This window comes from Mesoplodon mirus (assembly GCF_964341445.2).
Source record: "Mesoplodon mirus genome assembly, chromosome: X".
In the NCBI taxonomy this organism is placed as follows: Eukaryota; Metazoa; Chordata; class Mammalia; order Artiodactyla; family Ziphiidae; genus Mesoplodon; species Mesoplodon mirus.
In genome coordinates, this window is record NC_138981.1 from 92,985,351 (window position 1) to 93,011,518 (window position 26,168).

Genomic DNA, 26,168 nt, shown 5'->3' on the forward strand with positions numbered 1-26,168 from the left:
GTCTTCTATCAATTGGGAAGGCTCGGGTTTGGGGTGGGTTGGCCCTTCTTCCCTTCACTTCTCTTCGAAACCTTCAAGGTTCAATTCCCACATCAAAACAGTTGGGATCTTGTCTAGTTTTAGACAATGTTCGCCTTGTACCTTGTAGAAAGTAAGAGAGAATATAGGCATTCAGTGGCAATAAAATATGTTTCAATAGAACAAACAGAAAGGCTCTGCCCCTTTTTAGGCTTCAAGACTCGCTGTGTCAGGTAGGTGTATGAAAGTGTGCTCATACATGTGTGAATACATGCGCCTTCCCGGAGCATGACATATGAAGATCACAGTCAAGTGTGTGCCATAAGGGGACTCTCTGGCTTCAGTGAAGAGCTGGTGTTTGGACATGTAGCTAGGTTTCTTCAGGGAGCCAATGAGAAAGTTATCTGAAATAGCCTGTGTCTAAAGAAGTGAAAAAAAAAAAACCCAGCAATTATTTGAGAGTGTTAGTGAAGCCATTTCTTTTTATGGGAAGCTGTCTGGAAGAAGAATAGCCTGTGCCTAGCTTTCTCAGAAATAGCAAAACATTTTCCTCTTTGGGAAGGGTATAACAGAACACAAACAGGCCAAGTCTATATGACACAAATGAAGTGGAACTTGGATAAAAATGGAATCAGTGTAGACTGCCAATTTAGCTAACTTGGGCCTTTTAAAATCTCAATTATGCAAATCAGCCAAATCTTCCCCTCACTCTGTGCTGTTTAGACACATGTACAATTTTGTGAGAGGTCTAACAGTGTAGTCACCTGGAGGTGTGGAGGGTCTCACAGTTTCATAGCTGAAATGGCTTCTCTAACCTTCACACAGGGAAGCACAGAAGGGCCCAGAGGTAACCTCCTGCAGCAGGAAATGGGAGCTTCATCCTGCTCTCCCTGCCAACCTCCTGTCCAGTTTCCTCCCGGCAGATATCTCCATTCCAATCTCCCCTGCCACTTGGGCTCTCTCGTTGTCACAGTTCAAGTGTTCTGAGAAAGCTGCACTAACTAGGCTTGGGCAGAAGGAGCCTGGCTCAGTCACTAAGTGGACTGCATGAGAAAAGAGCACAGCAAACCGGTTCTCCACAACCAAACAACCACAACAACAACACAACAAAGAGACGTGTTTAGATTTACATAAAATTTTGCACACACACACACACACACACACACACATCCTTTTTGTTTACTCAGTCTGCGTATAGACCTGATAATTACTTGGCCAAATCAATGAAATCATTCATACCTAGAGTGGCCCAGAATTTCTAGTTCGAAATGATTTGTCAGGGCTAAGCATGATAAGGAAGGGTGAGGAAATCAACTGCATAATTGCTTCAATTCTCTGCTTCCCTTTGCATATGTTGATTATTGAGAATCAATTCCAGCTTGAGAGGAGGCTTTAATTCCTGGTAAATGAATAGGAAGTGAGTAAGTAAATGTTCGGTGTTTCCCTCAAATTATGTCTCGTAATATAAGAAAACAGTGGCAAAAAGCCATCAACAGATGGTGTTTTCATTAGCCAAAGATTTATTTTTCAAAGCCTTTTCATATTAATGAAGTAAAGATGAAATTAGAGTCATCTTGTCAGTTCTAGTTCTGGATTGTTAAAATGTGCTGGCATTCTGCAAATTGCTAGGGGGCCAGAGCAAAATAACCATTTGCCATAATGTTGTGATGGAGACCCAAGGTCCGTAGTCTAACCAGACCCCAAATTATGTGTTCAGCCCTAATTTTTGTTTTCAGTGGCTTTACAGAAGCTGTGAGTCTCAGTTGTGGGCCACAAATGAGGAACACACAGCAGGGATCTTAGTCCTGCTCTGCATTATGAATTATTTATAAGATATCAGTTTCATGACAAGTGTTGCAACAGGTTGCATACACTTGTTAGAAAACATTCTCCCCTTGGAATCCCATGTTTGAAAGAAAACACATTACAGTTGAAACAGAGATTTCTTATACTGTATCTGCTCTGAGTTCCTCAATCTACATTATATTTACCTAATATGTCCATAAACTCATTTGTGAGACATGGAATTTCCACTGATCTAGGAATCTGGACCACTCTGCGGGAGGAAATCACAAACTGATTGGGCCCGTTACGCATGCCCACTCTCTAACTTGAGCTGGACCTTTTCATCAAACTACAGCTCCATCATATTCACCTTAACGTTCGAATTTTTGAAGAGGAGTCCAGACTTGTAGCCTCCACATCGTCTCTGTTGACATACTCACTAACCGTGTACAGTTTGGCATTTGCTTCCAAATCTCTACTGAAACTCCTTTTTCAAAGGTCACCAGTGCCCTCTAATTACCAAATCCAGCTGCCTTTTCTCAGGCCTCGTATTTCTTGCGCTCTCTGCATATCTGAGAGTGACAAATCCTTTCTTGAAACATGTTTCTCTTGATTATCCTCTTAGCTTGGCCCAGATCTGCATTACCAACTGCTTTGCATATTGCACTCTCCTCCTAACCAGTGCCCCTGCCCCCAGGCTCTCCTGTCTTAGTCTGCCCCACATAGGTTGATCTCATAAATGCATCCCTGATTATGTCATTATCTTGCTCAAAAAAACCTACAACCAAGATTACTCTACCCAGCAAGGATCTCATTCAGATTTGATGGAGAAATTAAAACCTTTACAGACAAGCAAAAGCTGAGAGAGTTCAGCACCACCAAACCAGCTTTACAACAAATGCTAAAGGAACTTCTCTAGGCAAGAAACACAACAGAAGGAAAAGACCTACAACAACAAACCCAAAACAATGAAGAAAATGGGAATAGGAACATACATATCAATAATTACCTTAAATGTAAATGGACTAAATGCTCCCACCAAAAGACACAGATTGGCTGAATGGATACAAAAATAAGACCCATATATATGCTGTCTACAAGAGACCCACTTCAGACCTAGAGACACATATAGACTGAAAGTAAGGGGATGGAAAAAGATATCCCATGCAAATGGAAACCAAAAGAAAGCTGGAGTAGCAATTCTCATATCAGACAAAATAGACTTTAAAATAAAGACTATTAGAAGAGACAAAGAAGGACACTACATAATGATCAAGGGATCGATCCAAAAGCCTTTGGTAAACCCCTACTGCTTTCAAAAATAGGTACAGACTCCTCACCTAGACATTTAAGACCGTCATAACTGGGCCTCTGTCTCCATTTCCAGCCTGTGCCCCTCTATTTTCTTGTACCCTCTGTTCTAGCCAAACTCAACTCTGTTCCCTGGACATGTCCTACGCTTTATTCCCTTTTACCTTTGCTCATGCTACTCCCTGTGCCTGGAACGCCCTGCCCGCCTCCATCTCTGTCTATTAAAATCCTGCTTATCCTTCAAGACCCAGCATAATTTCACCTCCTCTTTATCTCTGAAGTCAAAGCACCTTGAATAGAGTAGGTGCTCAATACCTTTTGTATTAAGTACAAATGAAATACCTTTTGTACTAAATCTCCGAACTGCCCTTTCTTTTTTTCCCCCTGACATCTACTTAGCTTAGAACTCATGTCCAAATCAACAATTGTGGCCCTTTGTTTTTCCTTTTTCTCTCCCTTTTTCCTTGCTAAGGAGAAGACCACAGATTGAGATGGTGGTGGGGTTAAAGAAGGCCAGGGGAGACATAGTATCCAAGCCAAGAAAGATGGAATAAATGGTGAAAAAATCACTCCCGTGGGCATAAAGCCAAAGAAACCAAGCGAGATCTGGCAAGAAGCAGAGATTAAGCTGATTCTCATAATCCAGATTGAGAACAAGTGAGATCAGACTGCCTGTCCTAGAAATATGTATATCTGTGGGAATACTCCTCTGGGATGGATTCATGGGACAGTGCCAAGGGTACTAAAGAGCCACAGCTACCTAGCGGAGAAGAAAGGGGCCAACACGAGTCCTCTCCCCTTCTTCCCACTATCCCTTGCCCCCTCTCCCCCCCCGCCCGCCCCGCCCAAAACGTGCACTTTGAACAACTCTAAACCATAGGAACCATGGAGACAGCAATGAAGCAATGCACACGACCAAGGGAAGGAATGCTGTGCTAGCAGAATAAGGGCCAGGAAGTTGGGGTATTCCATTTGGAACAGACTTTGTGGGGATGTTGGGATGGTGAGTGAGAGAGGAGTGGATATTGGGGCAGGTCCTGGAAGAAGCAGCCACCAGAGCTGAAGACTTGGAAATGAGGAGGAATTTAAAAAGCCCATTACCAATCTAGAGTGAATAACATTCTATTTTTTTCACATGAGGAATGTAAGAGAGTAGCTTGCTCAACTGAAAATATGCGAGGAGGTCTTAGTACTATTTTAACTATGTTATAATAAACAGATTTGCAAAGCACTGTTAATGTTTCCCTAAAAGGATCTATGTCCCAGTAAACAACAGTAAACAATGGATGTCCTGTCTTGATACATACAGCTAGGCTTTGCATTTTGAAGTCTGGCATTTCTGTAGGCTATTGCTTAGTGCCAAAGGAGGGAAGCTGTGAGATACAACGCTAGATTTTGATGAATTCCACACTGAAAATACCATCTTTTTTCTGAAGGAACCTACTGATAAATATAAAGTGTTATCAACAAAGACAAAAAAAATCATGGAATACTGGGGCAAAGCTGTATCTGAAGACTAGAGACCTGGATTCCAGTCCTAGCTTTGCTACATACTAATTATATGACTGTGCAAAACACTTGAAGCCCACTCTGCAGCTCAGTTCTCTCATCTGTAAAATGCTGACATCTCCTACTTCATAGGCTGTCATGATTATTAAATGATATGTATGAAATTGCCTAGCATAGTGTCTGGCAAGTAGTAATTGTTCAATAAATTATAGTTTTCTTAGTCAATTCATCTGTAAAAAAGAGAGAATAAAATCTGTTCTCCCTATGTCACAGGATTACTATGAGGGCAAAATGAGCTATTGACTATGAAATACTTTTCAAAGTTAAAAAATATTATAGAAAACATAAAGTTGCTTTAATGTTATTAAATTCCTACATTCACAAAGTCACGAATGTCATCTTTTCCCCAATAATGACAGTCTGGAGCAAATGTACAACATTATTAATTGGCACCTAGAACAGTGCTTGGCCCATGTGCAACGAATCTTTGAAATATTTGTTGACTGACTGACTGATTTCCACGTGATACTGGGTCTCAAACTCATTGAACATTTCTTCTTTTTTCCCCTCTTCCCTGTTTCCCTCTGGCTTCATACTCTGTGATGGCAGCAAACTCTGGAGATGAACCTCACCAACCTCGTTAAGCGCAACAGTGAACTAGAAAATCAAATGGCCAAGCTAATACAGATCTGCCAGCAGGTTGAGGTATGTAACAGAAACATCTGTCATTCTTTCGAAGAACCTGGATCAGGCGATCCTTTTGGGGGGACTTGTTTTGTCAGAGTGTAGCTCGGCCATTTGGAGTGAAGGGCTGAATGATAATTTTAAGAAGTCTCATTCCTTTAGGATGCTTGTTCCAAGAAAAGTGGCAGATAGCTATTGTTTAAAAAATAATAAGTGGTGGTGGTGGGTTGGAGAGACGTCAGTCCCAGGGGCAATCCCTTCTCCTTTTCCAATAGCAGGTGGTGCGAGAATCCAACATGAAGTGTGTTTCTTTCTTCATCAGACTGAACATCCTAGCTCTTTAAAAAGATTGCTAGGGGGCTTCCCTGGTGGCGCAGTGGTTGAGAGTCCGCCTGCCGATGCAGGGGACACGGGTTCGTTCCCCAGTCTGGGAGGATCCCACATGCTGCGGAGCGGCTGGGCCCGTGAGCCATGGCCACTGAGCCTGCATGTCCGGAGCCTGTGCTCTGCAACGGGAGAAGCCACAACAGTGAGAGGCCCACGTACCGCAAAAAAAAAAAAAAAAAAAAAAAAAAAAAAGATTGCTACGGAGTAAGGGAAGTTGGGAACCCCAGGTCCTCAGGGTAGAGTGAGGTTTGTTCAGTGCAATATTGTTTCTATAAGAATATTATCAGAACTGCTTCTCCTCTTCCTAACCTCTCCTTCCTTCTTCCCCATGCACCTTACCTGGTCCTCACTCATCGCCTTTCCACTTATTCTTGTCATCAACAAATGATATCTGTGTTAGAGTTATCTGTAAATTATCAAGTGTTGTACAATATGAGGTTATCTACATCAGATCTCAGAACAGAGCCTACAAGAGGAGTCGACCTCTTCATAAGTGGACATAATAAAACAAAGATGTTACTTCTCTCTTTTTTGCAAGAGTGTGAAACTTCAGCCATAGCATTTGGTTTTGTGTTGATTTTGTTGAAGAGGTGATGGTAGGTAGGGCTTAAAGTGTAAACAGGGTCGGGTAAAATATTATACAGGACTCCTCATGGGCAGTGGTTGGATAAAAAAGTTTCTGTTTATAACCTGATAGTCTGGTGCTAATCTTACTTGTATGAGAGAAAATATAATGGTTCAAGTTTAGTTTATTTTAAGCAATAAAATAATTTTATTAAGATCTCATCTCTTAATACCCCCTGGCGAGTCCTATTTAAGAGAATGTGGAGAGTCTTCTTAGAAGGCAAAGAATCTTCTTATATATGTAACCACTCCTGATTGTTTGAATATCTTAAAGTATTGGGTTTCTTAAAGTAGATTGTTGTTGTATGATGAGCATACCATAGCAATTTAATCCCTGCTGGACACTCTATTTGTGGAAGAGACTGGTGCTATAGGTAGAGTACACAGGATACCAGTTAAACTCAGGTGTGAGATTATGGAATGGGGTGGGGACTTTAGGAAGAAGCATAAGGAATGGAAAGAAAGAATGCTGGAATGTAAGTTGGAAAATTGGTTTCTGAACTTGACTCTGTGATTAACCGGTAGTATGAACTTGAGTAAGTCATCTAGCCTCTCAACTTCAGTGTCCTTACCTATAAAATGAGGGATTGAACTGAATACATGACCTTCAGTGTCACTTCCAGATTTCTCAAGTCGTGATTCTATGAATGGTTGCTTTCTTTATTCTTTTCTTTTTCTCTTCGGTCTCATCCTTTCCAAGAGGGGAGAAGCAAAACAGAAGGCATTTTAGAGTGGTTTTCAGCTAATCAGAATCCCTTTATGTTCTACTCTATCAAAGCTTCTGATTATGCTGTTAGATTACAGTATAAGAAACCCACACTGGTGAAGAGACAAGGAAGTATTGTGAGCAGGAGACAAGATAAGAAATCCCTTGGTTTAGAATTTACATGATTGAGGGTGGGGTAACATCTCATAGTGAATAAAATGTGGTTAGAAATTGTAATCATCACTTCCTCATTCTCATCAAAAAGTTATTTAAGTAGAGAGCAAGTTGTAGTCAAATTAGCAAAGTAAGCAGTTTATTTTCATTGCTTATTCACTTTAGCACCTCTGTAACATCTTATCATCCCACCCCCCCTGCACCGCCCCGCCCCCGCACTCCCCCACGCCGGGAGCTTATTACTCTGGCCAGCGTCACCCAAACATAGCCCTGTTCCAACCTTTCCCAGCCCATCGCACCAATCAAACCTTCATGATTCAGGGCCCTACTCTTTTCAAGTGGCAAGGAGCTAGTCTCATGGAGCAGTGCATGACTGTGTTAGTGGAGGAGGACTCATCCTGGTCCTCTAGGTTATAGGTGATGTTTTCACAGTGCCTTTCTGACAACCAGCAAAGGAAGGGTTTAAGAGACTCCCTCAGGGATGCTTACTAATCCTCGGCCAATCATCTGCTCTGGTACACAAAAGGTCACCTTTTATTAATACTTATGCATAGCACTGTACCAGGTACAAAGAAAACAGCATAGACACAGTATTTACCCTCTGGGGGCTTACATGTTATACAAATCCACCCTGATGTGGATACACATGTGCAAGAAATACAGACAATGGAATTAAAATGTTAACTGAGAATTGGGAAAGAATCTTGAGATACTGCATTACATGTCAAGGGCGAGAGTATTTTGGGAGTTAACTCCATGGTCTTATTCAGTTTAGGATTCTGTCTTTGACAGGGGCCCTACAGGATGGTTTATGGAAGGCCATGGCTGTGCTCTATGACATCATGCCTTCTGAAAGGTTAGGGATGTGCCCTAACTTCCCCATAATAATAGGGTGAATCCAGGGTACTTATTATGTTCGTTCAGCACAGAGCCTGTGTGTCCAGAAGGCTTCAAGACAAGCCCCGGGATTAGAAATGCAGTTAAAGAAGAGATTTGAGACTTCATGAATGCTTATAAATACTTTATAAAATGAAATAAATAGTAGGATACTTTCACGTAAGCCAGACATTAAGGGGTGGTTTGAATTTTTTTCATTTTATCTAATCCAGATTTGTCTATCGGGAATGACTATATTCACAGTGTAAACCAGGCATTTCACATCGGGCGGGGGTGGAGGATACCAGCTAAGGCACTTCTGAGAAAACTAGAATAGGCTATTTTCCTGCCAAACCTGTTCCCCTTCCTGATTGTCTGCAAATGTTTTTGTCACAGATTGACTTTTCATAAAAGAGCCATAAATACTGCCTCCCTCTCCTGGTTCTTTCTCCCTGTTCTCTATTCTCCTCAGAAAGTAAACAAAGCTGCAGTCTTCCTATTATTACAGAAACAGAGATTAGGATCACCACAGATTTGTTAGCTGAATTCTTTGGTAATGCAGCCTGTTAGAGTCACTGCCCAGCTTTCAGAAATCAGTGGATAGGCAGCTGGAAAATATTTTCTGTCGGGGCTGGAGAACATGGGAAGGAGGGAGAGGCAGGCCCAAGACTCCTTTAATCTGGTTAAGGAAAGGCATGCTCTGACCTTGCTACTCTGGCCACTTGATCTCTATATATAGTTCTTTGTCCCGACTCATCAGGCATCCTTTGTTTACATTTCCAGAGGAAATCTCTGTTTAATGCATAGCCAAGGGAAAATGTATACCAACAGATGAGTAGTTCCTCTTGGCTTCCAAGTCTGCATGGTTTTGTGAATAAATAAGCATTCCGGAAAATATTGAGGGGAAGAAAAATGGTTAAATACTTAGTAATCAGTCGGGCAACATTTCTTGAGCAAATGCGATGTACTCAGTGTGGTAGGTCATTTGGGGGTTACAAAAGAAACATATGTTATCGATGACCTCCAGAAACTTTTATTAGTCTAGCTAGGGACAACCCAGTATCTAGAGAGAAAGAGGAGTATTTATAACACAGCATGCAGTACAGGGAGCACAGATGAATGTAGTATAGCCCTTCTGTGTTTACTTTTTTAGTCTTCTTGTTAACTTTTAGGGCATGGAGCACATTAAAGCACTTTCCTGGCTATTTTGTGTGCCATCTGTTTTCCTCCCTTCCAGAACTGCTGCAGGACAATGGGTTGGTCCATCCCAGAAGCTCCATGGGCAGATTGATTTCTTTCTGGCTCTTCTCAAGCCTTTTAAGGGGCTGGGTGGCATGGCTGTTTAGCATTAAGAGAAAGAAAAAAGAAAGGAGATTAGCTGGAAGAGAGGGAAAGGCTTCCCTTAGTTTGGGGAATTTCAGCTTTTCATCTTGCCCCCAGGTCTTTGCTCCAGTAACTTTCAGAAGTCTTAGAGCTCAAACCGTAGGTGGCTTGGAGTTCTCCCCTTTCTGCTCATGTTGCTCATTGAAATGGTATTTGGTTTGGGAAGAGCAAGATTCAATGTCTGACTACTTCTCCAAGCATAAAAATAAGTGTCTTAATAGAAATTAGTTAAAAAAGCACACAACTATGGATGACTTCAGCAGATGATCCTGAAATGTTTTAGAGTGGTCGAGCTAGAAGCAATAATAGAATCTAAATCACTAAAGCACAAAGATGTTTGTTGGAGGACTCTTCTGCAAGCACGGAGGACATGATAAAATGAAGGAGTGATTAGACTGAAGTAAGTGTGACTAGGGAAAATTTAATGGATAAAATGCATTTTAGCCAAATGTTGCAGGAGGAAAAATAAATTCCTCCCTCTGCTGAGACAGAGAGCAGTGATATTAATGGAGGTGAAAATGAGCAAATTGCATGGGCAACGTGGTACACTATGCACTAGGTATACACTGGGTATATAGAGATAAATAGCAAATGGTCCCTGACCTCAAGGAACTTAACAGGTAAAATGTCAAATATAATGTGAAGTGATGATTATTGTAATGAAGGTAAGTGCAAGATGACAAGCTAGCATAGAGAAAGAAACACCTAAGTCTGCCTGAGGGACTTAGGAAGGACTGCAAAATGGAAATAAAAATAAAATTGTCTTGAACTAAGAGTAGAATTTTGCCAACAAAATGAGAAAAGGGAGCAAAGGGAACACCATGCGAGAACATAGAAGGGTAAACAGCATAGAGGTCTTCAGGAAATCACCAGAAGTTTGGTTCAGCCAGAATGTGAGATGTGAGATCATTGCAAGAGGTGAGTGTGGAGAAGTAGCTAGGGCCTGGATAGTGAAGGGCCTTGTATGCCATGCATAGGTGTTTGGACTTTATCCTGAAGACTCTAGGGACCCATGAAAGGTTTTAAAGTAGGTGAATAACTGGATAAGGTCTTCATTTCAGGATTGCTCTGGCTGTAGTATGCAGGATGGAGCAAGGGTCAAGGGTCAAAACTGAACGTAAAGAGACCAGTTAGGTGGCTTTTACTGATCCATGGAGAGATGGAAGCCCAACCTAAGGCAATGGCAGTAGGGCTAGGGAGCAGGGGATAAATTCAAAACACATTTGTAGTAAGTAGAATCAATATGACTTGGTGATCAGTTAGATGCAGTGGGTAGAGAGATGAGAGAATAGTAGGGTGATCTATAGGTTTCTGGCTTGGGTAACTGAATGGACGTGTTTCCTTTAACTAGGTTAGGAAATAGATGGAGTTCTTTTTATTTTTTAAATTTTAACATTTTCTTTGAATTTTATTTTATTTTATTTTTTAATACAGCAGATTCTTATTAGTTATCTATTTTATACATATTAGTGTATATATGTCAGTCCCAATCTTCCATTTCATCCCCCCCCACCCCACCACTTCCCTCCCCCCTTGTTGTCCATATGTTTGTTCTCTACATCTGTGTCTCTATTTCTGCCTTGCAAACCGGTTCATCTGTACCATTTTTCTAGATTCCACATATATGCATTAATATACGATATTTGTTTTTCTCTTTCTGACTTACTTCACTCTGTATGACAGTCTCCAAGTCCATCCACGTCTCTACAAACGACCCAGTTTTGTTCCTTTTTATGGCTGAGTAATATTCCATTGTATATACGTACCACATCTTCTTTAGCCATTCATCTGTTGATGGGCATTTAGGTTGCTTCCATGTCCTGGCTATTGTAAATAGTGCTGCAATGAACATTGGGGTGCATGTGTCTTTTTGAATTATGCTTTTCTTTGGGTATATGCCTAGGACTGGGATTGCTGGGTCATATGGTAGTTCTGTTTTTAGTTTCTTAAGGAACCTCCATACTGTTCTCCGTAGTGACTGTATCAATTTACATTCCCACCAACGGTGCAAGAGGGTTCCCTTTTCTCCACACCCTCTCCAGCATTTGTTGTTTGTAGATTTTCTGATGATGCCCATTCTGACTGGTGTGAGGTGATACCTCACTGTAGTTTAGTTTTGCATTTCTCTACTAATTAGTTGATGTTGAGCAGCTTTTCATGTGCTTCTTGGCCATCTGTATGTCTTCTTTGGAGAAATGTCTGTTTAGGTCTTCTGCCCATTTTTGGATTGGGTTGTTTGTTTCTTTAATATTGAGCTGCATGAGCTCTTTATATATTTTGGAGATTAATCCTTTGTCCGTTGATTCATTTGCAAATACTTTCTCCCATTCTGAGGGTTGTCTTTTCATCTTGTTTATGGTTTCCTTTGCTGTGCAAAAGCTCTGAAGTTTCATTAGGTCCCATTTGTTTATTTTTGTTTTTATTTCCATCACTCTAGGAGGTGGATTTAAAAAGATCTTGCTGTGATTTATGTCAAAGAGTGTCCCTCCTACGTTTTCCTCTAAGAGTTTTATAGTGTCCAGTCTTACATTTAGGTCTCGAATCCATTTTGAGTTTATTTTTATGTATGGTGTTAGGGAGTGTTCTAATTTCATTCTTTTACATGTAGCTGTCCAGTTTTCCCAGCACCACTTATTGAAGAGCCTGTCTTTTCTCCATTGTATATCCTTGCCTCCTTTGTCATAGATTAGTTGACCATAGGTGTGTGGGTTTATCTCTGGGCTTTCTATCTTGTTCCATTGATCTATGTTTCTGTTTTTGTGCCAGTACCATATTGTCTTGATTACTGTAGCTTTGTAGTATAGTCTGAAATCAGGGAGTCTGATTCCTCCAGCTCTGTTTTTTTCCCTCAAGATTGCTTTGGCCATTTGGGATCTTTTGTGTCTCCATACAAATGTTAAGGTTTTTTGTTCTAGTTCTGTAAAAAATGCCACTGGTAATTTGATCAGGATTGCATTGAATCTGTAGATTGCTTTGGGTAGTATAGTCATTTTCACAATCTTGATTCTTCCAATCCAAGAACATGGTATATCTCTCCATCTCTTTGACTCCCTTCATCAGTGTCTCATAGTTTTCTGAGGACAGGTGTTTTACCTCCTTAGGTAGGTTTATTCCTAGGTATTTTATTCTTTTTGTTGCAGTGGTGAATGAGATTGTTTTCTTAATTTCTCTTTCTGATCTTTCATTGTTAGTGTATAGGAATGCAAGAAATTTCTGTGCATTAATTTTGTATCCTGCAACTTTACCAGATTCATTGATTAGCTCTAGTAGTTTTCTGGTGGCATCTTTAGGATTCTCTATGTATAGTATCATATCATCTACAAAAAGTGACAGTTTTACTTCTTCTTTTCTAATTTTTATACCTTTTATTTCTTTTGCTTCTCTGGTTGCCATGGCTAGGACTTGCAAAACTATGGTGAATAATAGTGGTGAGAGTGGACATCCTTGTCTTGTTCCTGATCTTAGAGGAAATGCTTTCAGTTTTTCACCATTGAGAATGATGTTTGCTGTGGGTGTGTCGTGTATGGCCTTTATTATGTCGTATATGGCATAGGTCCCCTCTATGCCCACTTTCTGGAGAGTTTTTATCATAAATACGTGTTTAATTTTGTCAAAAGCTTTTTCTGCATCTCTTGAGTGATCATATGGTTTTTATTCTTCAATTTGTTAATATGTTGTATCACATTGATTGATTTGTGTATATTGAAGAATTCTTGCATCCCTGGGATAAATCCCACTTGATCATGACGTATGATCCTTTTAATGTGTTGTTGGATTCTGTTTGCTAGTATTTTGTTGAGGATTTTTGCATCTGTGTTCATCAGTGATATTGGCCTGTAGTTTTCTTTCTTTGTGACATCCTTGTCCGGCTTTGGTATCAGGGTGATGGTGGCCTCGTAGAATGAGTTTGGGGGTGTTCCTTCCTCTGCAAATTTTTGGAAGAGTTTGAGAAGGATGGGTGTTAGCTCTTCTCTAAATGTTTGATAGAATTCACCTGTGCAGCCATCTGGTCCTGGTCTTTTGTTTGTTGGAAGATTTTTAATCACAGTTTTAATTTCATTACTTGTGATTGGTCTGTTCATATTTTCTGTTTCTTCCTGGTTCAGTCTTGAAAAGTTATACCTTTCTAAGAATTTGTCCATTTCTTCCAGGTTGTCCATTTTATTGACATAGAGTTGCTTGTAGTAGTCTCTTATGATGCTCTGTATTTCTGCAGTGCCTGTTGTAACTTCTCCTTTCTCCTTTCCAATTTTATTGATTTGAGTCCTCTCCCTCTTTTTCTTGATGAGTCTGGCTAAAGGTTTGTCAGTTTTGTTTATCTTCTCAAAGAACCAGCTTTTGGTTTTCTTGATCTTTGCTATTGTTTCTTTGTTTCTATTTCATTTATTTCTGCTCTGATCTTTATGATTTCTTTCCTTCTACTAACTTTGGGTTTTGTTTGTTCTTCTTTCTCTAGTTCATTTAGGTGTGAGGTTAGATTGCTTATTTGAGATTTTTCTTATTTCTTGAGGTAGGATTGTATTGTTATAAACTTCTCTGTTAGAACTGGTTTTGCTGCATCCCATAGGTTTTGGATTGTCATGTTTTCATTGTCATTTGTGTCCAGGCAGTTTTTGATTTCCTCTTTGATTTCTTCAGTGATCTGTTGATTATTCAGTAACGTATTGTTTAGCCTCCATGTGTTTTGTGTTTTTTACATTTTTTTCCTGTAATTGATTTCTAATCTCATAGTGTTGTGGTCGGAAAAGATGCTTGATATGATTTCAGTTTTCTTAAATTTCCTGAGGGTTGATTTGTGACCCAAGATGTGATCTATCCTGGAGAATGTTCCATGTGCAGTTGAGAAGAAAATGTAATCTGCTGTTTTCAGATGGAATGTCCTATAAATATCAATTAAATCTATCTGGTCTATTGTGTCATATAAAGCTTGTGTTTTCTTATTAATTTTCTCTCTGGATGATCTGTCCATTGGTGTAAGTGAGCTGTTAAAGTCCCCCACTGTGATTATGTTACTGTCGATTTCCTCTTTTATAGATGTTAGCAGTTGCCTTATGTATTAAGCAGCTCTTATGTTGGGTGCGTGTATATTTATAATGGTTATTATTCTCTTCTTGGATTGATCCCTTGATCATTATGTAGTGTCCTTCCTTGTCTCTTATAACATTATTTATTTTAAATTCTATTTTATCTGATATGAGTATTGCTACTCCAGCTTTCTTTTGATTTCCATTTGCATGGAATATCTTTTTCCATCCCCTCACTTTCAGTCTTTGTGTGTCCTTAGGTCCGAATTGGGTCTTTTGTAGACAGCATATATGTGGGTCTTTTTTTTTGTATCCATTCAGCGAGCCTGTGTCTTTTGATTGGAGCATTTAATCCATTCACATTTAAGGTAATTATCAATATGTATGTTACTATTACCATTTTCTTAATTGTTTTGGGTTTGTTTTTGTAGATCCTTTTCTTCTCTTGTGTTTCCCACTTAGAAAAGTTCCTTTAGCATTCGTTGTAGGGGTGGTTTGGTGGTGCTGAATTCTCTTAGCTTTTGCTTGTCTGTAAAGCTTTTGATTACTCTGTCGAATCTGAATGAGATCCATGCCGGGTAGAGTAATCTTGGTTGTAGGTTCTTCCCTTTCATCACTTTAAACATATTGTGCCACTCCCCTCTGACTTGTAGAATTTATGCTGAGAAATCAGCTGTTAACCTTATGGGAGTTCCCTTGTATGTTATTTGTCATTTTTCCCTTGTTACTTTCCATAATTTTTCTTTGTCTTTAATTTTTGTCAGTTTGATTACTATGTGTCTTGGTGTGTTTCTCCTTGAGTTTATCCTGCCTGGGACTCTCTGCACTTCCTGGACTTGGGTGGCTATTTCCTTTGCCATGTTAGGGAAGTTTTTGACTACAATCTCTTCACATATTTTCTCTGGTCCTTTCTCTCTCTCGTCTCCTTCTGGGACCCATATAATGTGAATGCTGTTGTGTTTAATCTTGTCCCAGAGGTCTCTTAGGCTGTCTTCATTTCTTTTCATTCTTTTTTCTTTATTCTGTTCCGTGGCAGTGAATTCCACCGTTCTGTCTTCCAGGTCACTTATCCGTTCTTCTGCCTCAGTTATTCTGCTATTGATTCCTTCCAGTGTATTTTTCATTTCAGTTATTGTACTCATCTCTGTTTGTTTGTTCTTTTGTTCTTTTAGGTCTTTGTTAAACATTTGTTGCATCTTCTTGATCTTTGCCTCCAGTCTTTTTCCGAAGTCCCGGATCATCTTCACTATCATTATTCTGAATTCTTTTTCTGGAAGGTTGCCTATCTGCACTTCATTTAGTTGTTTTTCTGGGGTTTTATCTTTTTCCTTCATCTGGTACCTAATCCTCTGCCTTTTCATCTTGTCTATCTTTTTGTGAATGTGGTTTTCGTTCCACTGGCTGCAGGGTTGTAGTTCTTGCTTCTGCTGTCTGCCCTCTGGTGGATGAGGCTGTCGAAGAGGCTTGTGCAAGCTTCCTGATGGGAGGGACCAGTGATGGGTAGAGCTGGGTGTTGCTCTGGTGGGCAGAGCTCAGTAAAACTTTAATACGCTTGTTGCTTGTCTGCTGGTGGATGGGGCTGAGTTCCCTCCCTCTTGGTTGTTTGGCCTGAGGTGACTCAGCACTGGAAACTACAGGCTCTTTGGTGGGGATAATGGTGGCCTCCAGGAGGGCTCACACCAAGGAGTACTTCCCAGAACTTCTGCTGCCAGTGTGCTTGTCCCCACAGTGAGCCACAGCCACTCCCCGCCTCTGCAGGAGACCCCCCAACACTAGCAGGTAGGTCTGGTTCAGTCTCCTATGGGGTCACTGCTCCTTCCCCCTGGGTCCTGATGTGCACACTACTTTGTGTGTGCCCTCCAAGAGTGGAGTCTCTGTTTGCCCCAGTCCTGTCGAAGTCCTGCAGTCAAATCCTGCTAGCCTTCAAAGTCTGGTTCTCTGGGAATTCCCCCTCCTGTTGCTGGACTCCCAGGTTGGGAAGCCTGACGTGACGTGGGGATCAGAACCTTCACTCCAGTGGGTGGACTTCTGTGGTATAAGCGTTCTCCAGTTTGTGAGTCACACACCCAGTGGTTATGGGGTTTGATTTCATTGTGATTGTGCCCCTCCTGCCATCTCATTGCGGCTTCTCCTTTGTCTTTGGATGTGGGGTATCTTTTTTGGTGAGTTCCAGTGTCTTCCTGTCGATGATTGTTCAGCAGTTAGCTGTGATTCCGGTGCTCTCACAAGAGGGATTGAGAACACATCCTTCTACTCCACCATCTTGAACCAATCTCCCAGAGTTCTTTTTAGACATGTGAGGTTTGTTGTGCTGTCAGTCAGAGAGACAAGTAGGAAATGCCTATTGGACAGCTGGCTGGATCTGGAGGTCAGGAGAGAGGTCTGGGAAAGGGATAAAGACTTGGGAGTCATCTAAGTGGCACTGAAAGCCATGGAGAATGTACAATGTACAATGAGAAGAAAGCCTAGGGCACAGAAATCCAATTGTTTGTCACTCAGAATACAGCAACAAACTGACTTTACAAAAATAAATGGAAAGACTGTGGAGATTTTTATGAGATTACTGAGGGTCGGCATGTGTTTAAAAAATTAAATATCAGGAGGGAAGTTTTCATTTGTGGGAATAGTCAACATTTTAGAAATTACCTCTGTAAAGACTAATAATAAGTGACACTTAATGAAGATTTCATATATTGCAGGTAATCACTTTATATGTGGTAACTCATTTAATCCTCACAAAAACTCTATGAAGTAAACACTGTTATTATTCTTGCTTTACAGATAAAGACATTGAGATACAGAGAGGTTGAAGTGATTTGCCAAGGTCATGCTGCTAGTAGGTAACAGAGTGTGGATTTGAATCCAGGCACTTCAGCTCCAGAGCCTATGCCCCTAACCACCCCATTATAGTTCCTTTTGCAAGGCCAAGGTACACATCACTTGGATGTCCTTTGTTTATCACCAGTGGTTCCTGACCCATCATGAGGATGGCTTGTAGTCAGTAAGGAGAATGATATATGGGTGTGAATTCTGGAAGAAAGCAAAAGAGAAACAGATGGAGCAGAAGGGAGGAAGAAAACTGACAAGACAGAGGCCAAAAATAGCAAAGGAAGAGAGGCCTTCAAGGTGTGGAACTTTTGATAGAGACCATTGGAGCAGCACCATTATACAGGAAGATATCATTAATGACCTTTGAGGGAGAAGGGTCAGTGGAAAGGTGAGGATAGAAGATAGAGTCAGAGAGGTCAAAGAGAAAGTAAGTTGTAAGGAAATGCACGCTGTGAGAGGTTTGATCATGAAAGTGAAGAGAGAAATAGAGTGGTAGTTATTATCCTTTTGAAGTGCAAAACAATCAGACTCACAAACACTCTTACAATATTCTAGTTGTTTATTTTGTTACTGGGTAGCTAACAGTAGGAGTCACTAGATCCACTGACCACACATGCGTCATTTCCCATCCTGACTTGGCTTCCAGCCATCTTTCCAGTTGTGGGCCCTCCTGCCCAGCTCCACGCCTCAGTTTCTACAACTCACTCCTCCTAGGAAGTGTGTAGGTTCTGGGCTGCAATGTGATGCGGTAGCTTTGGAGTTGGGCATACTAGCTGTGTAACCTTGGACACACACATAACTTCTTTGAGCCTCAGTTTCATTACCTATGACACTTAGCCTAATCATATTTTGAAGGGAAAGGTCACATGTAAAACACTTGCTACTGTAATTGGCAGATAGTCAAGGCTCAATGAATGGTAGCAGCAGCAGCAGCAGCAGTAACAACAGGAGCAGTTGTTAGTATTAATCGTACTAGTAGTACTAGCAGTATTTGTGGGCACCTCACCTTTGCGAGAGATTCCTAGCCCTGACCTCAGGACTTCTAGAGAACCATTGTTATTTCTGAGGGTGGGGAAAACAGTCAGTCCCCAACGTTCACAATCAATCTTAAATCTAACACATGAACCAGAACTTTCCTTGGGAAGGGGGAGTGGTAATGAAATTACAGCACTAAATATGTTGGAAATCTCAGCCATATGGCCCTATTTCATCACCCACCAACAACTGTGCAAAGGTGGTACACTAAAAAGGGTTATTACGCTCAATAAGCTGCCGGTTTTCAGCTACTGAATTAAACAAATTTTATTTAGTATGGAAAAGTTCACTGCCCTTCTGCAAGAACATCTAAGGGATTCTTTAAGTTGATACTTAAGTAAACTTGCCTATTATCCTGCCCAAATTCCTCTTGATTACTGCCCCAAAGCAAACGCAAAAGAAAAGTTTTGGGGAGGGACAGATGCTTTCGCCTCTAATGGTTTTAAAAACAGAGAGTTTGGGGGATTTTTTTTTTATTCAAGTGTAATTGACATACAACTCTGTTAGTTCCAGATGCACAGCATAGCGATTCAATATTTATTTGGGATTTTAAAATATTTATTAGCCAGAATGTTCTGTATTTTTGTGGGAGATGGAAGAGCAAGACCAGCAGACTTAATATTATGCTCCTGAGGACGATTTGGGCTACCAACGCCTGGTGAAAATGAAATAGCTATTTTGAAACCAATGTGGAATTATAAGTGGAGAAAATGGTTTTCATGAACAATGGGAAATAAGTACATAGTGACCTAGTCAGTCTATTCATTTATACTACTGAAATGACTAATTCAGAGTATTATATTCAATCTTATTAAGTATATGGCAATTAATATTTAATATAGATGAAAAGCCTAAATCAACTGTGCAATCTGACATGTGGGCATAGCCTATTTTTATACTAGAAAAGAACGTGCTTTATAATTTTCCAGACACCTAATGTGTTTGATTCTTTTTCAAAAATACTTTGTGACAATTCTTGATATATTCCAGTGAAATAAAATTTTCAAGGACATTAAAGGTTGCATTTGAAACATTTGGAGGGTATGGACACATGACAGGGTTGTAAGGATAAAATGAGTTAGGATGAACATTGTTTTCCCTCCTCTCCTCCCCCATATCTATAGGGCATATAAACTTTCCAGTGTGGCCATGTTTTCATAGTCAGAACAGTTCATATAGGCATGCACTCTTGTTCTGTTTTTGCCCTTTTTTTTTTCAGTGCAGTGAAGCTCATTTTATAGCTCCATTCCCCATCTGCTGCCTTCTTCCTCCAGTTCCGGTTTCTCAGTGTTCAAATTCTATGTTAAATGACCAGAACACTTGCCTAATGTTGGACCCTTCTGCTTTCTCCGCTCTTTTCAAAATCCACCCAAGTTCCCCATTTCCAATGTGCTCTTGGAAAGTTGGTGGAATTCTAATAATTCAAGTTAAAACGCTATCAAGCCTACCCTGTACCTTTTAAATGTTTCCAGTTCCACCCCTACCTCCAATCTCTCTTGCCATCAACCCATCCAAAATACCAAACAAATAAAACAAAACAAAGACCAAAAAAACCCCTAAAATGGAAATGACTACCACTATAACAGACATGCACACAGCCCTTGAAATGCCCTTTCTGTCTCTGCCTGTCTAGAAGAGTCCAGCTGTATGATATGGTAAGTAGAGATTGGGAGTGGGAGAGAATCATATTTGAATCATATGTGCTGGTCTTTGTGCTAGAGGCATTCTTGTTCCTAATCTCAGTGTTTATGACAACCCTGTGATAACGTTGGTGATATCCCCATTTTACAAATGAGGAACCTGAGAGTGAGAGAAATTACATGACTTATTCAAGGTCACACATAGAGTAAGCTCGGGCTCTGTCTTGCATCTCTCTGACTCTGAAGTCCGTGTTCTTTCTGCTGCACTATTTGTTTATTTGCCACGGATTCATTTGTGTTCAGATAGAAAAGAGACGGCTTAGGATGTCCACTGATTTTCCTCCCTTCATTAAACGGCTCCAGAAGAATAGATGATCTATTTGGGGCCTTGGCATTCCTGACTCCATGGTAAGCCTCTTATGTACCTATATTTGATAGCCCAGAGTAGCTCTCTGTCCTAACAGCCCTTCGTGGGGTTAGGAAGCAGAGGGAGAACGGCTGCTAGAGTTGGCAGAAGGAAGCAGTAGTGCCTACAGTTAAGGCACTTACTTGCTCAGATTATTTTTGTGCCATGAGACCCAAGTCAGGGGTTGAAAACAGAGTGGGCAGCTCCAGGTATCGATACTGACCCTGGTCATACAGTCAGTTTACTGTGGGACCCACACTTCCTTCCTGAGACTGTCTTGCTGGGTCATCCTAGGGCATGACTGTCGTCTCCATGCAACACAGATTTTCTTAATCATTACAGAAGAGTTTGACAGTAAAGATTTACTCTCAAAAAGTGTCCTTAATCTTATCATACTTTGACTATAACTAACAAATATAATTCCACAGTGACTGCAAATATATGGATCTCCTCAGAAAAAGTGCATATATTGTTACTATTTTTAAAAATTCAATTTATTTAAACTTAAAAAAAATAGAAACAGTTCACCCATTTCTCCCCCCCTCCATCCCTCGCCTCTGGCAACTACCAATTTGTTTTGTATCTATGAGCTTATTTTTTTAATTAAAAAAATTTTTTTAGATTCCACATATAAGAGAGATCATACAGTATCTGCCTTTCTCTGCCTGACTTATTTCAGTTAGTATAATGCCCTTGAAGGCCATCCATATTGTCACAAACGGCAAGATTTCATTCTTTTTTATGACTGAATAATATTCCATTATATAAGTATATCGCAATTTCTTTATCCGTTCATCCACTGATGAACACTTCGATTGTTTCCATGTCTTAGCTATTGTAAATAATGCTACAATGGACCCGGGGGTGCATATTTTTCAATTAGTGTTTTCATTTTCTTGGGGTAAATACTTGGAAGTGGAGTTGCTGGATCATATATGGTAGTTCTATTTTTATTTTCTTGAGGAACCTCCATACCGTTTTACATAACAGCTGTACCAATTTACATTCCCACCAAAAGTACACAGGGGTTTTCTCCACAAGGTCCTTACTGCCTATGTTTTCTTCTAGGAGTTTATGGTTTTAGGTCTTATGTTCAAGTATTTAATCCATTTTGAGTGAATTTTTGTGTATGGTATTGGGTAGTGGTCCAGATACACTGTTACTATTAACAGTGGGCCCATGTCCTTTGATGGAATGATTATTGAGAAGTGCAGGTACACCCACGGAATCAGCTATTTACCACCTCAGGACAGAAAGAGAATTCCACATCTCATCCCATTCCCACTACCTGTCCTCTAACCTACATCATATCTCGAATCTAAGTTTACCCCATCTCAGGCAGTTCTAGGAACTCTTATTACTCCTAAGAGCTTTATATGCATTCATTCATTTAATCTTTACAATAACCCTATGAGATAAGTATTATTATTCTTCTCATTTTACAGACGGGGAACCTGAGGCACAGGGCAGGTAACTAATTTGTACAAAGTCACACAGGGAGTAAGTGGTAGAGTGAGGGTTTGTATCCAGTTAGACTGTAGAATTCATGCTCTTAATCACTATGCTGTATTAAAAGTGAAAGGCAAAGCTAACCAGATCACTTAATGGCTCTATGTGCAGTGCCTTCCAAGTTGCTGATTACTGTGCTTATGATCTGGGTAAGGACAGACGTCTGTCTGTATAACCAGTCTTGGTGTGTTATGTGAATGTGTGTCCATGTGGGAAGGACATGGTGTGTATCTGGAGCAGTGTTTAGGCCTGCCCTTCTTTGTGGTGATAAGCTTCCTATAGAGCATGCATCTTAGCACTCTTGCACATGCTATGCATCTCTCTATTTCATACATGGCTGACTGAGTGTTCATCTCGTGTGTGTGTGTGTGTGTGTGTGTGTGTGTAGGGGGTATATCGTAAAGAGGATATATGTGGAAAGAAGAACATGTCTAGTAAGAGAATTAGTGTTTAATTAATTAAACATTAAACTGGGTCGTGAGGACTGCTTTGACATCTGTTTTTTTTTCCCCTCAAAGGGTTCTTTCCAAACCCTCGGAATTTTCCCCATATAGGGGAAGAAACTGGGAAACAACTAGAGGAGGTTGTCTTTTGTTTCCTCTGATTGGAAACATTGTCTCTTGTGTTCAGAGCAGTTTTTCAGCCCTCTTTTCCTCCATATCCCAGGCCTGTTCCATTTTCTTCTAGTAACATCAAAAGCATGAGACAATCATTGGTTTTGGAATCATTTCTAAACCAATAAAACTTTAGCCAAAAGATTGCATGGTACCAATGGGAGTCCATGTCGCATAGAATCACACACTTCTGCCTTTAGCTCCTCCACTCCCAATCTATATACAGGTAGTCACGCATTGGCACACAATGGCAGGCTTACGAGTGCAAAAAGACATCTTCTTTGAAACATCTCAGGTGGAGGGGCAAGCACAGGACAGGAGGAGGATTAGAGAAGAGGGCGAGAAGACCAGGCAGGAAGGGATCACAATGGTACACTGTAAGAAAGTATGTGAAAAGGAAGGGGGAAAACAATCATAAGATGCCAGTTTAGTATATAGTGCACATAACAAATTTCTTGCCAAATCTGTGACGTGTTCTAGGATCTGAAGAGCTCTGAATCTTCTAGCTTCCTGGGGCTATTCTGGGCTTCTGATTGCCACTAAGTCATCAGCCAAGAAATCCAAACTATTTTAGGAGGATTCCATTGGCTTTCGAATGAAGTGGAATTTATATTATACTGGTAGCACAGATAGAACATTTTATTTAAGAAGAATCTGATCTCACAGGTGAGTAGGCAAATTGTGTATTGTCTGCAGGCCAGGGAGTAGAATTAAACATCTTCATGCTTTTGCGTTCTATTTCTGTCAAAAACAGGATATTGGCAGAAAACCACCTGAAAAAAAAACCCACTGACCTACAGTGAGTACTGCCAAGCACCATGCTTAATGCTAACCTACTGTACAGCTGGTAACACAGTGACACATCATTAGCCCAGGTGGTAAAAGCAAATGGTGTCCCCAGGATATTAGTGTTTACTATTTATGGTCTTCCTTTTTAAAAAATAACTACCCTTATAGAGAGTCAGTAAAACTTCTGTCACTTTTCCTATGTGAACCTTTATCAAAAGGTATTTATTAAACTCCACTCAGTGCTTAGCATTGTGCTACTTACTACAGGGGACTAGAGCAGGTATGTAAGTCACTATCTTTCTCTTCAAGGACATTATAGTCTAGTTGGGGAAACAAGAACTAACCGTATAAGCAATGGTAAACAATACAAAATAAAATAATTGGGTCCTTAATTGTGTGATGAGGGCTATAGGAGTTCAGAGGAGAGGGAGATCAAAGAAGGCTGACATTATCATCAGTCTCATCAATAGCTAACATTTGTTGATACTTAAAATGTGCCAGGTATTGTGCTAAGTGCTTTACACATATTATCTCATTTAATACTCTCAGCTACCTCTGAGATAAGCATTATTATTATTATCCCCAAAAGTTAAGGAAGCTTAGATAACTAAGTGACTTATCCAAGGGGAGTAATGAGACCTGAGACTTAGAGAGGCAAGGAAGGACCTGATCACAAAGGACCTTAAGAGCCATGTTAAGAAGTTTGTAATTCATCCCAAGGTCAGAGGGAAGCCAGTCGAAAATTAGAACGAAGCCATTTTAAGCCTGGGAGGAGTGTGTTTTTTTAAAAAGATTATGCTGCCTAACTGCTGGATTAAGAACACATTTTGTATTGGGAAGATACAGACCAGAGACAGAGGGACCAGTTAGATGACTATTGTAGTGTAGTGCCTGGTACTTATGTATTAGGTACTCAATGCCTATTTGTTGGATGGTTGGATAGATTAAGGAAGAGATTCTAGTGGACAGAACTAGTGAAGTAATAATAAAGGATAGAAAGGGATAGGTTCAAATTATATTTAGGAGGTAAAATATATGGGATTTAATGATTACTTGGATGTGGAGGATGAGAAAGAGAAGTTAAGAACAATGCCCAGGATTTCTGAGGGGCTGGTGGTGCCATTCATTCATTTAGGGAGTATTAGAGAAGAATCAGATTTAATGGAAAAGTGTGGGGGAAGGAGATGAGTTCAGTTTTGGAAACACTGATTTTATGGTTCCTGTGGTTATACAAATTAAAGTGTCCAGTAAACAGTTAGATATATGGGTGTAAATTTCAGGAGGGAGATTTAGGATGGAGAGAAAGATAAGTGAGGCAAATAGGGATCTTTTTGGGGTGACAGAATTATTCTAAAATTGGATTGTGGTAATGGTTGCACAGTTCTGTAAATTAATAAAAACTCATTGAATTCTCTAGCAGCATTATTTACAATAGCCAAGACATGGAAGCAACCGAAGTGTCCACCACAGATGAATGGATACAGAAGATGTGGTACATATATACAATGAAATATTACTCCGCCATAAAAAAGAATGAAATAATGCCATTTGCACCAAAATGGTTGGACCTAGAGGTTATCAAACTAAGTCAAGTAAGTCAGACAAAGACAAATAGTATATGATGTCACTTACATGTGGAATCTAAAAAATAATACAAATGAATATACAGAATAGAAACAGACTCACAGACTTAGAAAACAAACTTATGGTTACCAAAGGGGAAAAGTGGGGAGAGGGATAAATTAGGAGTATGGGATTAACAGATATACACTACTATGTATAAAATAGATAAGCAGCAAGGATTTGCTACATAACACAGGGAACAATATTCAATATTTTATAATAACCTATAATGGAAAATAATCTGAAAAAAATATATTAAAAAATCATTGAATTCTCCACTTAAAATAGATGAATTTTATGGTATGTAAATTGTATCTCAGTAAAGCTCTTTTTTTTTTTCTTCGCCACGCCATGCAGCATGTGGGATTTTAGTTCCCTGACCAGGGATTGAACCTGCACCCCCTACATTGGAAGCACAGAGTCTTAACCACTGGACCACCAGGGAAGTCCCAAATAAAGCTCTTTTTAAAAAAAGATAAGCAAGGCACTGGCATATAGGTGGTATTGAGGCCTTAAAGATGGATAAGATCAGGCTTCCCTGGTGGCGCAGTGGTTAAGAATCTGCCTGCCAATGCAAGGGACACAGGTTCGAGCCCTGGCCGGGGAAGATCCCACATGCCACGGAGCAACTAAGCTCGTGCTCCACAACTACTGAGCCCACATGCCACAGCTGCTGAAGCCCACACACCTAGAGCCTGCGCTCCGCAACAAGAGAAGCAACGACAATGAGAAGCCCACACACTGCAACGAAGAGTAGCCCCCACTCGCCGCAACTAGAGAAAGCCCACGCACAGCGACAAAGACCCAAAACAGCCAAAAATAAATAAATAAATTTATTTTTTTTAATGGATAAGATCACGAAAGACTGAGGGTGATAGAATTCTTGGAATACTGGCATTTAAGGTTCAGGCAAAGGAGTTAGAGTGATCAGAAGGAAAACTAGGAGAGTTAGTGTCATGGAAGCCAAGGGAAGAGAGCATTTCCAGAAGAAGTAAATGGATGATTTTTTTTTAAACTATAGGAGAGACTTAAATATCTTTAAGTGTCAATGGGATCCAGGAACCAGTTGACAGAGGGAGGTTGAATGAAGGAGAGAGAAGGGAAGATTGATTAAGTGAGGACCCCAAGAGGGCAGGAGAGGATGAGATGCAGAGCACAGGTAGAGGGATGAACTTTCTAGAGGAAGAGAGACATCATTTTTTATAATGCTAGAAGAGGGCAGGATGGTTGAGGATGCAGGTA

The 26,168-nt window shown here is 40.3% G+C and overlaps 1 protein-coding gene across 9 annotated transcripts in view; it reads left to right on the forward strand.

Moving 5' to 3' along the window:
- The window catches only part of MID2 (midline 2), a 103,496-nt gene that overhangs the window by 23,227 nt on the left and 54,101 nt on the right, over positions 1-26,168 (forward strand). For 8 of the 9 annotated variants that reach the window (XM_082610468.1, XM_082610470.1, XM_082610472.1 and 5 more), the window contains exon 3: positions 5,233-5,328. The exons of the other annotated variant lie outside the window; for it this stretch is intronic. In XM_082610468.1, coding sequence (XP_082466594.1) covers positions 5,233-5,328 — 96 coding nt within the window. The remainder of the gene's footprint in view (positions 1-5,232; positions 5,329-26,168) is intronic. 9 annotated transcript variants of the gene reach the window in all.